The sequence below is a fragment of the Panthera leo genome, chromosome B4, assembly GCF_018350215.1.
Source record: "Panthera leo isolate Ple1 chromosome B4, P.leo_Ple1_pat1.1, whole genome shotgun sequence".
NCBI classification, from domain to species: domain Eukaryota; kingdom Metazoa; phylum Chordata; class Mammalia; order Carnivora; family Felidae; genus Panthera; species Panthera leo.
Genome location: NC_056685.1, coordinates 11,941,742 through 11,955,126, shown reverse-complemented (window position 1 = coordinate 11,955,126; position 13,385 = coordinate 11,941,742). Strand labels below are relative to the sequence as shown.

General features: G+C 43.1%; 1 protein-coding gene across 4 annotated transcripts in view; it reads right to left on the bottom strand.

The window, feature by feature from the left end:
- The window catches only part of MCM10 (minichromosome maintenance 10 replication initiation factor), a 44,006-nt gene that overhangs the window by 24,065 nt on the left and 6,556 nt on the right, over positions 1–13,385 (bottom strand). For 3 of the 4 annotated variants that reach the window (XM_042944910.1, XM_042944909.1, XM_042944908.1), the window contains exons 4-11: positions 13,248–13,352; positions 12,426–12,563; positions 9,613–9,784; positions 7,826–7,991; positions 5,658–5,825; positions 4,371–4,487; positions 1,668–1,867; positions 252–352 (exon numbers count right to left, since the gene is read on the bottom strand). In XM_042944910.1, the coding sequence (XP_042800844.1) occupies positions 252–352; positions 1,668–1,867; positions 4,371–4,487; positions 5,658–5,825; positions 7,826–7,991; positions 9,613–9,784; positions 12,426–12,563; positions 13,248–13,352 (1,167 nt within the window). The remainder of the gene's footprint in view (positions 1–251; positions 353–1,667; positions 1,868–4,370; positions 4,488–5,657; positions 5,826–7,825; positions 7,992–9,612; positions 9,785–12,425; positions 12,564–13,247; positions 13,353–13,385) is intronic. The other variant, XM_042944911.1, reaches the window with a different exon arrangement.

Genomic DNA, 13,385 nt, shown 5'->3' with positions numbered 1-13,385 from the left:
CATTAGGAGTTAGACCAGACACATCAAGAAAATTTACAAAGCATACCAAGCAAAGACTCAGCCACGATAATATGCTGCTTTTTTTTTAAGATGCTACCAGCCAAGCCTGATTCCTTTGGCTTAGGCCACATCACTCAGTACAGTGATGAGGGAATATTTTTAACTTAGGGTATGGGCCAAGACCATTTTCAATCCTAAAGACGAGATATTTAAACTGCAGAAAGAAATACAGCATCGAGAAAGCAAGTTACCAAGCTTTTGTTGGGCTTCCTGAATGATCAAGTCTGTCCCCTTGACGACCATATTAGTCAGAGTGGTTTGAATCTTCTTTTTAGGAGCAACAGCAGCTGCACTGAAATGACAAGGGTCACCCCCAAAAGGTAAGTCATGACACTTCAATGTTTTGATGAGGTAAGGGCACAGCTGTGTTCATTTATTACAAGCTGCCGGAAGTTTGTCACAGAACTAAGGCAACTTTCCTAATACTGTGGTCCTACAGTGCAGCAGGTGAATGCATTACATCAGGCAATCTGCAACTCTGGGTGAGGTCTTTCTGGACAAGCAACATGGCAAAAGAAATAAACAATACGCCAATACTTTCATCAAGTAGTCTGGGAATTAATCTTAAAATGATTGAGGACTATGCAAAAACTCAGGATCTTAGCGGGATAAAATATTGTTTGTAATGTTAAAAGTTGGAAACTCCATTAATGTTTATCCACAGGGAACCGTGTTGTCAGAGTCACCTAAAAGTATACTAAGTAGCCACTAAAAATAATGCTGTAAGTGTATATTTGATAAGGAAAGGGTTAATTGTTTTATGTAGGGAAAAAAGTTACTAAGTATAGGTCCATTTTGATCTCATTTTATATTACTAGAAATTACTAGAAATTTATACATATGGGGCTCCTTTGGGCTGTGCTGTATGCACACATTTTTTATAACACAGCGGTATTGCTTTTTGCAGTTTGGAAAAATACAGAAATTATTTTAAATCTTAAAAACGTGCTTGATGTGATAAGCTAGGCAGGACGTGAGAGTCCTCTTGCCCAATTTCCATTAGACTGGGAAGAAAATCTGTTTTGTTCTTGGACCAACGGTAGCTCCCTTGTGCCAGGTCCCCACCTGTCCTCATACGTGCTTCCTACAATACTGTGACAGTGCCATTGATCACCTAGTTTAGGGACTCTATGGAGGGCCTGTGCTCCCCAGAAGAGAGGCTGTGGATGTTTGCCTTGGCAGCACTCCACTCCTAAGGCTTGACTGCTACTGATTCATGGAGTTAAATGTGGATTCCAAGAGGTTTACGAGCTCACGGTAAAAGTCATGAGGGAAATGACTTAAAGGAGGCCAACACTATGATTAACATAGTTCCAGCAGCCATACAATCGCCCCTGACAAAGTTGCACTATGACATCAGAAGCCAAAGGAGAAGCGTGGGCTCCGAGGTAAAGACCATCATGACACGACTAATTTCTCGCCCCGTGTTCTCCTCTCTACCTGGGCATAAAGGAGGTCCTCGTCTACCCTGTTCCAGGCAGTGAGCTATGAAAGATAAAGGCTGTCCAAGTCTCCCAGGACTATTACAGAACAGGACAACCACTGGGATTCTTCTAAGGAGACAAGCAAGATCCCTGTCGCAAAAGACGCCCTGCAGAATGTCTTACATGGAGGCTGCGTATGATGCAGAAGAAACTCCTCCGTAGTAAAAACCATCCTGACACAGCCGTTCTCTCAGGCCGGTGCCTTTGCGGGCAAACTTCTTTGGAATTCGTCCTCCGGAGAAGGTTGACTGCAGGTCAGCTCGCCTGGCGCTGAGCTTCTTGTACTGGGTCTGGATGTGGTACTGACAGTACTCACAGTCGTTCTGCAAAGGGCAGAGCAGCAGCAGCATCAGGATTAGGGACACACATGGGGGGGACAGCATCAATAAACACTGGTCCTTTTGCTCAGCTTCGAGGGGCACTACTCTTTTTTTTTTGAAGTCTGTTTATGTATTTTGAGAGAGAGAAAGAACACAAGTGGAGGAGGGGCAGAGAGAGAACCCCAAACAGGCTCTGTGCTGCCAGCGCAGAGCCCAATGCGGGGCTTGAACTCATGAAACCAGGAAATCATGACCTGAGCCGAAACCAAGAGTCAGACACTTAACCGACTGAGTGCCCCCCACAGGCACCTTTGTGGGGCACTATTCTAGGTGCAGAATCCCCCCTTTGACCTCCAAGCCCATTCCTAAAGGGGAGGTATACACAGACTTACTGGAATTACACTTAAAAGCTCTAGTCACATGAAAGAAAAAGTGATACTGTTCACCCCATATGCCCTCTTTCTAAAATGGAAGGAACATTAGCTTCTAGAATGAACCTCAAGAACATTATGCTAAGTGAAAGAAGTCAGACACAAGAAGCCATATTACCAGTAGATGGAGGTGAGGGGGTAGGGAAGAGGTTCCTTAATGAGTATGGGGTGTTTCTGTGGGGAATGAAAAGGTTCTGAAACTAGAGAGCGGCTGGTTGCACAAGAGTAAACATGATGGGTATCACCAAAGTGTACATTGTAAAATGGTTAACTGCAGATTGCGTGAATTCTACCTCAATATGCACTGATACAAGAATACACCAACATCAGCATCGAGTGAAATTTTTCTATGCCTCTGGCTGCCTCTTGGACTAATGCTACTCCTTCAACGAAGGAAAAAAAAGGAAAGCAATGTGCTAACGTTCTACAGGGTGAGTCCTTAGGTGTGGGGACAGTGGGGTTTTAATGATTGTGTTCCTATGTGGAGATCTGTAAGACACTTCACTCTGAGACCTCTTTTTCCAACTCCTTACCTCCTGCTATTCCCTGCTCAGCAGGTGATCTGTTAGGCAGGAATGAGGCAACTAACGGAGATGAAACTTGGCATTTAGTCCTTTCAGAGAGCTCTAAGTAGCCCCAATTCACCCCCACGAGGATGGCTGTCATCAGAGACCAAGAAAGACAGGTGCTGATTGGGACGTGGAGAAAATGCAGCCCTCCTCTCTGCTGGTGAGAATGTAAAAGCCACCTTGGAAACCAGTCTGGCAGTTCCTCAAAAGCCGAAACACAGGGGTTACCATTCGACGCAGAAATTCCAGGTATATACCCAAGGAAACTGAAAACATACACCTGCACAGTAACTGCTACATGAACGCTTATAGCTGCAGTATTCCTAACACGCCCCACTGAATGATGAATAAACAAAACTGATATATCCACACGATGCAGTATTATCCAACCACAAAAAGAGAATGAGGCAGTGACACCTGCTACAACATGAATGAATCCTGGAAACATGATGCTAAGTAAAAGAAGCTAGACACAAAAGGCATATTGTATAATTCTATTAGTAAAATGTCCAGAAGAGGCAAATCCAGAGAGACAAAGTAGAGTAGTGCTTACCAGGGACTGAGGGAAGAGGGTAATGGGGACTGACTGCTAATTAGTATGGTTTTGTTTTTTTTTTTTCTGGGAGGGGGAACAGTACCGAAAATGTTCTGAAATCACATAGTGCTGATGGTTGCACAACTCAGTATTACAACTACTCAACTGTCCACTTTGAAAGGGTGAATTGCATGGTATGTGAATTATATCTCAAATTATCATAGTTACTATTTTTTTAAAAGCTCTAAAAAAATACAGGGTGCCTGGAAGGCTCAGTTGGTTAGGCATCCAACTCTTGATTTCAGCTCAGGTCGTGAGATCAAGCCCCGTGTTGGGCTCCGTGCTTGGGACTCTCTCTCTTGCCCCTCTCCCCTGCTTGCACACACGTTCTTTCTCAAAATAAACAAACATGGGCGCCTGGGTGGCTCAGTCGGTCAAGCATCTGACTTCGGCTCATGTCATCTCGCAATTCATGGGTTCAGGCCCCACATCGGGCTCTGTGCTGACAGCTCGGAGCGTGGAGCCTGCTTCAGATTGTGTCTCTCTTTCTCTCTCTCAAAAATAAATAAACATTAAAAAAAATTTTAAATAAACAAACACTGGGGAAAAAATGCTCTAAGAAAATAAATGTTGGAGTTAACAGACTAAAATAAGGTTTTTAGTGTATTTTATCATAGTGTTTGATCTCTGGCACTACTCAGAATTGAGGGCAATTACAATTCCGCCTTCCTCATACCTCCTAGTCAGTTGGCAATAAAAGAGCACTTTCCTTCCTAACAGTTCAATCCTTCCCGCATCCTTAGTTTTTTAAACTGGCAGTTATTAGCCACACACTGAATTGTCTTACTTTGGTGCTTCCTGTTACGTAGGAAACTCAGTTCCAAGTTGGTCGTTACTGCTACGCTATCTACAATCTACTCCTATTAGCTCCTGTCTTTAGCAGAAACCACCCCAACAGAACTGAAACCAACCAAATTAACAGTCTGTGTACACGGCTGTCCATTCTTCTTCTTTGCTTTACAGGTTCCCAGGTCAAGAGCTTCACCCATGATTAAGATCTTCTGAGGATGATCAACAGACAAACACACCTGCAGAGAAGACACAGGCCGGGACTTAAAAGTGGACAAAGGCATGGCCTTTCATCAGCAAGAATGAGTAAGAGGCTGGTTGGTGGCAGTTAGTAAGGTGCTAGCAGTCTATAGGAATTGGAAGCCAGGACCCGAAAAAACAGCTGTAGGCATGGGAGGTAGAGAAGACACGTTCAGTTCTCTATGCAGTAGCCATTATCTCCATCTTTGCTGCAGAATCCGGATTTCTTGTGGCTAGCCAACGCTCAGCCTTAGATGATGGATCCTGCTTATTTTCCCAGTATGCCCTGCACTAGTGATGGTCATGTGACTACGTTCCGTGCAAGAGACTGAGGCAGGAGTTCCGGACAAAAGCAGACGGAGTGGGGCTGGTTCGCTTCCTGCCTTCAAAGGTGATGTGAGGGCGAGAACTTCAAAGCCATCCAGGGACCAAGAGGAGAAGGCTGAGAGGCTCACAGACACTGACTGACATCACTACATTGCCTATGTCGGGCTTATTTATTATGTGAGAAAAACAAACCCCACTGTTTACCATTAAAAGAAATGGTAGGGAAGTTTTTGTTACTTGTAGCCAAATACTTCTGAACCAACAGATGAAGATTTGTTGCCATTCTCTGGTGAAAGGAAAGAAGTAACTTTGCCTCTCACTCTCTGGTATTATATTAAAGATAATATGTAGTAACAACAAAATGATGCTTCTTGCCGGTCAGGTGGAGAGAAGGTCTGCTCCTGTTCACAGGAGATCTCGGTTTGCTCTCCTGCTGCTTGAGAAGATGACCTCACTGATTCTGAGCTGCAGCTACAGCTGTACTAATGAATGGAGCCAAGTCCCCTCCCCTATAAAATCCTACCCTCTTGATGCAGCCACTGAAATCTATGGGAGAGATCTAAGGAGATCTGAACATAATAATTCAAAAACACTCCAGGAATCTTGAAACTAATTTGGAAAGATAAGATTTAAATTATGAAACACTTAAGAGTAGGTAGAAATTCAGACTATTGGTGGGTAAAGAACAAAAAACCAGATGAGTGGAACATAAAAGTATGACTCAATATGCAGGAGTGGACCAGTCACAAAATGTTTCTCATAAAACTTGGCTAAGCTGCAAAGACCAAAAAAAACCAAAAACAAAACAACAAAGAAAGAAAACCATGGAAACAGATTTTTACCTCCTCAGAACCATCCCTGGGCTTCATGGGGTTCGCGTTGAGCAACCCTATGACAGTACCCTGTTCAGTCTTCCAGAGTTGTTTGTGAACTTCTCCAAACAAGAACAACGACACGTACCGCGTCAGGTCACGGAGATCATTCAGTCGCCAGATACTAAATGTTTTCCCCTGGAACAAATATTTATTCTTATTTTTACCAAAAAATTTTTTGAAAAATTTTAACGTTCTATTTATTTTTGAGAGACAGAACACGAGTGGGGGGAGGGGCAGAGAGAGAGGGAGACGCAGAATCCGCCAAGTAGGCATCAGGCTCCGAGCTGTCAGCACAGAGCCCGATGCTGGGCTCAAACCCCTGGGGCACGAGATCATGACCTGAGCCGAAGTCGGAAGCTCAACTGACTGAACCATCCAGGCGCCCCTTATTTTTACTAAGTTTTGCACAATGGGCTATACTGTCTCCATGTATAAGTGCTCTATTGTGGAAAAATATATAAATATATCCATCCTGAATATATAATCTTGAGAATGTCTGCTAATTATAAATTAATCCTCTCTCTAGGCTTTAGTATTTATTACCTCTCTTTCATTTTTTTAAATGTTTATTTTCGAGAGAGAGAGATAGAGCATGAGCAGGGGAGGTACAGAGGAAGAGGGAGACACAGAATCTGAAGAAGGCTCCAGAATCTGAGCTATCAGCACAGAGCCTGACACAGGGCTTGAACTCATGAACTGTGAGATCATGACCTGAGTTGATGTCAGATGCTTAACTGACTGAGCCACCCAGGTGCCCCTGCTGTTCTCATTTTAGAAATGAAGGTGAAGTCAGGCAAGCCAATGGCCCATGTGTTAGTGAAGCCTCTAGTTCTCAGGTCTAAGTACTCAATGGGATAGTACCGCCTTTCTAACTACACACACAGTGTGAAAAGGACCACTGGAAGTAGTGGCACTACCATTTAATAACTTACTGATATAAATTTAGAGGATCTTTTATCACTGATGATACTATTAACATTAATAAGGAAGTATCAGCTCTATGCTATTAAAATCTTTGCCTAGTTTAGAAGAAAAACAAAAGCCTCATTTAATGACAACTGGCTATGTTGAATGGTCAAATTTCAAAAGCATTATCATGTATCTGAAGAAATGTAACTCAAAATGCTGACTGTAACAACTTCCACTTTCAGATTTTTTTTTTTAAAACAAAATAATTTCAATACACAATCAAGCTATTTCACAGAGGCAACCCAGAGTGGGTGTGGTTATAGGTTATGGTGAGCCACTGACTGGATTTGAGTGTTCTATTTTCCCATGGATTTGTACAATGCCTTTCAATGTCATCATAGCCACTATGACACAATTCAGAACCTAATCAAATGAACCAGACGTGTTCACGTTCAACTCGACAGTAATAGGGCTAGAGAAGGACTCACTAATCTGAAAGTCAACTCGTTGTCGAGGAGGCCAGGCCTTGTAGAAAAATCCAAGGTTGTCCAAGATCTCAATTAAGGAAAGAAATCAGTAATGACCATGATCATAGTATTTTGAGAGGTGGAAGAGAATTCTGATAGAATCAAAAGCCAGTTCCTTCCTCTAAAAAATAAGCACATGGAAGTCCTCAAAGATTAAAGGTAAACCTAAGTCCACATAGTTAAAGGGAGAATGAGGCTTAGAACCCAGATCTTGTGACTCGCCATGCCACAAGATAATCTTCTTGTTATGCCTCAGTCAACTGCGATTTTAGAACTTGTTAGATTTCTTGTAATATTCACTGTGCTCACAAGGACGGCAATTTCAGAATTTCTGCAGTTGCCCTCTTACTTCCAGTCAGGCTGTCCAGAGAGTCTGTGCTCAGCCTCTGCTCCATAACCAGGAGGACACCGTCACTGGGGCAACCCACATGTACCACAAAAACAATGACAAGTGAGATGCAGCAAAAACAATACAATGAAAAGGCCAAGGACCCTCTACAACCAGATCTTCTATAAGTAGGGCATTCTCCACATACACCCCTCTCAGACAGCAATCCCAACAAAGGTGAGGCAATCTGGGAACTTATGAGCAGCTATTTCAAAATGAAATACTGATGGGCTTGGGCTAGAAAAATCAAGAACATGAGTCCCCACTGTTAGTTTGTGATTGAGCAGCTAAGAAATCAGTAAGATGCTTACACTATTACAACTCTGTGGAGTGATTTTCTTCAATATAACCCCAAAAGTCACCCAGTCTATTTCTTCCAGCTTCTCACTTGCCATCTTTTCCTTGAGCTGAGAAAGTCTGATCAGTTTTCGGCCAATCATTTTCTTGTTCATCTCTGTGGAGGACACTCGAGGCCGCCTGGGTCAAGACACCAGCAATTATTAGATTATTATTCTAATAAGAGATTCCCTGGCACTGTAGCAGTTTGGTAAGAAGAGATGTTATGGACGGAGATCTTCTCTGAAGTCTCGGCTCTCAGGGAGGTTTAGTTATGTAGTATGGGCAAAGCAAAGATGGTTTGTTTTTTTAAGTAGGCACCATGTGTGACACAGGGCTCCAACTCACGACCCCAAAATCGAGAGTCGCTTGCTCTTCCAACTGAGCCAGCCAGGCGCCCCCAAGGCAAAGATTTTTATGGCAGATCAATAAAAATAAGATAATTCTTAAAGCTAGGTTTGTGCTTCCTTCGATAGAGAAGTGGAGCTTATATAGAAAACAAGAAAGATCATACACTCTTTTTCGTATACATTATAATGTATGTTACAATATTCTTTTAAAAGTGATCTCTGAGTTTAATACAAAATCATAAGTTGAGATTACAAAATAAGATATTTAAATTTCATCAACATTTTCAGAGAACAATAAACCAAGGCTTCGATTAATATATTCTTATTCCTAATGAGACTCCAACAACTGTGTGATCCCCTAAATCTGCAGCCCACTCAGGAGCTCTGGCTGAGTGGTTCTGACTTTGTCTACCCACTTCAATTTACGGGCACAGCGCACTCACACTCACAACATCTTCATCTGTGGGGGATTTCAACCAAGAACCTGTTGCAGTGGACAGGATCATCTCGGTAGGGGGACGTATACCTTGGAAAAAACCTTGCAGCGCCCTCAGTGAGAACCACAGCTTTTACTGTATTCCATCCCACATGTCCCAGATGTCATTAAAACACTTGAGTACTTTCTTCAGATTTTGGAGAGTATGGAGTCTTTAAATACACATCTACGGTGTGGTGGCACCTACCTGCCTCCCAGCCACCGCTCAGTAACGTGTAATTTAAGATCTTAGCAGTTTTAGTTGAGATTGACAAGGGTTAGGTGTTCTAGGATAGCACCTAGCTACTCAGATGGACTGTACTAAAAGCAATCTGGTCTCAGCGTAAGGATTATTGCCCTGCCCTGGGCTTCGACAGAAGTGTTTGTGGAGCTGCAATGGACTAGTGATGGGGGGCACAGAAGACTTAAAAGTCCAGGCTCTGAACTGAACTGATCCTGGGATTTATTCCTATTTTAACAGAGAATCTTAATCTCCCCACACAACCGAAGCAAAGGACATAAACGTGCCTTGAAAGTTATTAGAAAGAAAAAGAGCACAGGTATTTTTCTTAACACTAATTACAAGATACTACGATCCTGGTTAAACTGTGAACACCTTTATGTATTTAAAAACAGTCTCTATCACTGTTTCTGATTACGTACACTATTATTTATTTGCCCATTTCCTTTTTACAGATGCATTATCTTTTACTCACCATGTAAACATGAAAAAGTCTTCTTTAAACATTTCACATGCCAACTGTACTGTACGTTATGGTTAGTTTTACTGCCAAGTTTTGCCAAGTTCAAGAGCTGTTGGTGTTAAGTGGATCTGCTGTACAAATACATGGTTTGTAGAAGGCTCAGTCCTCGGGAAGGAGGACAAGGCATCTAGTGGGGCATGAGAACAGAGTGAGAGGCCTTTACAGGTACTGACCTGAGTCTCAGGCCCGAGAAGGCTTCCACACAGATCACGGTCTGCGGTTCTCCAGAACTCCTGGGGGTCCCTGCGCTGTGATCTCTGGTCAACCCACTAGGTTTGTTTCCAGGAGTAGTTCGGAGTGGTTGGGAAAGTGTACTTGTCGTCCCTGAAGACGAACTTTTGGGCTCTAAAAAATTAACATAAAAATTAAGTGAAAGGAAAAAAAACCCCTACAAAATTTGTTTTTATAGAATTCTTTTTAAATCAATATGCAATAACCAAATTTTGAGAGAACAAAGGAAGCCCACAAGACCATTTCTGTACTACCCTCCAAATCTCTGCAGTGCAGTCTGAAAGAACTTCCTGAGACCATGGAAATGTTTTATACTCATGCTGTCTGGTATGGTGGCCACAAGCCACATGTGGCCATAAGTACTTAAAATTGATTAGTGCTTCTAAAGAAATGAATGTCTAATTTTACTTAAACTAATATAAATGTAAATAGTCACACGTGGCTAGTGGTGGCTATATTACAGTGCAGCTCTGAAACAGAGTTCCTTTGTGCAATGACATTGAGCATTCCCTATACACAGAGCACTGTGGTAGATTGCATAAGGGAGTAAGAGCCCTCCTTCAGGGACCAATGATTAGTGATTTGTGTACAGATCAATTTTCTACCTGAAGAAAATGCGAAGTTAACTCCCTTTTGTTTCTGGTTTCATCTCATTCCATTTGGTTCCATTTCATTTTATTTACAGGGTGGGGCAGGCGGATCTAGGGGGACCAGGGTATTCTACTGACTTGCTTGCATTAAACATCCCTGATGTGGTTACTATTCTTATTTTAGAAGCATTTGATAATGTTCCTGAAGGTCAGAAAACCTGGATATTTTTCCTTAATACAATTTCACTCTCTCTTAAATAAGACTGTGTTGTTTACCCTCAGAAGACTTTGGATCACCGCTCCCAAGCTAGGAAGCAGGGCAACCCAAGAACTTGAGAATCTCTAGAAAGCATGCCCATGCCCCACGCCCTCAAAACTGAACTTTGGACACTGCCTAATGACATAGTAATGTTAAAGATCCTAAAGGGATGGATGCCATTCATAAGCGGATACAAGGAATACATAATTTTTGTTAAATAAATATGAACATGCAGGGCTGCTATTCCCTACTACAGAGTCACATGCCACTGCTGTTCTAAAGGGCCTTTTTGAACATACGTGGTGAATAGCATGCTGCTTACTCTGAGCTATGTTATCCAGACCATTCTGTCTTAGATCTTCCAAAGAATTATTTTTTTTAATATTTAAATATACTTCTTTGAATTTTATTTTATTTTTTAATTTACATCCATGTTAGTTCACATATAGTGCAACAATGATTTCAGGAGTAGATTCCTTAGTGTCCCTTACCCATTTAGCCCATCCCCCCTCCTAAAACCCCTCTAGTAACCCTCTGTTTGTTCTCTATACTTAAGAGTCTCTTATGTTTTGTCCCCCTCCCTGTTTTTATATTATTTTTATTGTCCTTCCCTTATGTTCATCTGTTTTGTATCTTAAATTCCTCATGAGTAAAGTCATGTGATATTTGTCTTTCTCTAATTAAATATTTTTTAATGTTTATTTTTTTTTAACTTTTTTTCTTTAATCTTTATTTCTGAGAGAGAGACAGAGTGCAAGCAGGGGAGGGACACAGAGACAGGGAGGCACAGAATCTGAAGCAGGTTCCAGGCTCTGGGCTGTCAGCACAGAGCCCAACGCAGGGCTTGAACTCACAAGCCGTGAGATTATGACCTGAGCTGAAGTTGGATGCCCAACAGACTAAGCCACCCAGGCACCCCTAATGTTTATTTTTAAGAGAGACAGAGAGCGCACATGTGAGCAGGGGAGGGGCAGAGAGAGGGAGACAGAGGATCTAAAGTGGGCTCTGCGCTGACAGCAGAGAGCCTGATGTGAGGCTCGAACTCACAAACCGTGAGATCATGACCTGAGCTGAAGCTGGACGCTTAACTGCCTGAGCCACCCAGGAGCCCCGAGATCTTCCAAAGAATTATTACCATGTGCAAACTGAGGCAGTGCAATAAAATCAATACATAGCACTTATGAATATTTTCCAGTTTAATTCTACGTGCTTATATGTGGGCTGAACTACAACGGTGTTTGAATATACATCTCTACTCCTGGAGAAGAAGTCTTTTCTAAAGAATGGACCCTCTGCTTTAATACAACTTCACTTCAAATAAAACCTGGCCATTAAAAGGAATCTGTGCCTTGAACTCACAAGCCTGAAGACTCAATCTCTGGATTGCACAAGAACTCAATCCAGTGGTTATACTTGCTATAATTCAACTACAGGACTGTAGAGCTTCAAAAACATTTAATTCGTTGTTTTAGTAAATACCTACTCTGCACCTGAGGGTTTTCTGGGCACTTTAAGATGCAGAGGAAGATTACAAAACAGAGCATATGGCTCTCAATCCCAAACAAACTTACTTTTCTCAATGGGCAGTTAAGGCAGACCCCCAGCTGTCCCCTGCAGGTATGACAGTGATGAACTGAATTTTAAACAGAGCCAGACTGGGGCTCCTGGGTGGCTCCGTCGGTTAAGCAGCCGACTTTGGCTCAGGTCATGATCTCGCGGTCCGTGAGTTCGAGCCCCGTGTCGGGCTCTGTGCTGACAGCTCAGAGCCTGGGGCCTGTTTCGGATTCTGTGTCTCCCTCTTCCTGACCCTCCCCCGTTCATGCTTTGTCTCTCTCTGTCTCAAAAATAAATAAACGTTAAACAGAGCCAGAGTAGCGAAAAACCAGGCAGGTCTTGAGTACTGTACCTGCAGGTGAAACCTTCGGAGTCCGAGCCACCCGCTTGGTTTTTGGTAGAGCAGGGACATCAAGCTCTGCAGCGAAGCACGTTGACTCCTGAATTCTTTGAACTTTCTTCTCCTTCAGAGGGGGACGTGGGGACTTAGCTATGTTATTAAAAGGAAAAGAAATTAACAAAGAAAATTTAGAAAGGAACTCAAAGGCTATTTTACCAGCAGCTGAATGCAGAAGTAATGCTATAATTTTTCTTTCTCTCTTTTAAATATTTATTTTTGAGAAAAAGAGAGAAAGTATGCATGTGTGCGAGCACGAGCAGGGGAGGGGCAAGGAGGGGAGGGAGAAAAAGGGAGAGAGGGAGAAAGAGGGAGAGAGGGAGAAAGAGGGAGAGAGGGAGAAAGAGGGAGAGAGGGAGAAAGAGGGAGAGAGGGAGAAAGAGGGAGAGAGGGAGAAAGAGGGAGAGAGGGGGAGAGAGGGGGAGAGAGGGAGAAAGAGGGAGAGAGGGAGAGAGGCAGAGAGGGAGAGAGGGAGGGGGGGGAGGGGGAGGGGGGGAGGGGGAGGGGGGGGAGGGGGAGGGGGGGAGGGGGAGGGGGGGAGGGGGGGAGGGGGGGAGGGGGGGGGGGGGAGAGAGAGAGAGAGACAAAATATGAATCCCAAGCAGGCTCAGCGCTGTCAGTGCAGAACTTGATGCAGGGCTTAAACTCACAGCCCATAAGATCATGACCTGAGCTGAAATCAAGAGGTGCATGCTTTACCCACTGAGCCACCCAGGTGCCCCTATAATTTCTCACTAACAGAGATGCACGTTATTCCTAGAATTACAGTCTGATTACCAGGAGATTTATGCAGAAGGGCTGGACTTGCAGGCTGTGTAATTGTTGCTATTTTTAGCTGTTCTTGTAAGGATTTCATCTGCTCTTGCAACTTCTTTAATTCATCTAGGAAAGAAAAGTATATTGACTTAAGACCCA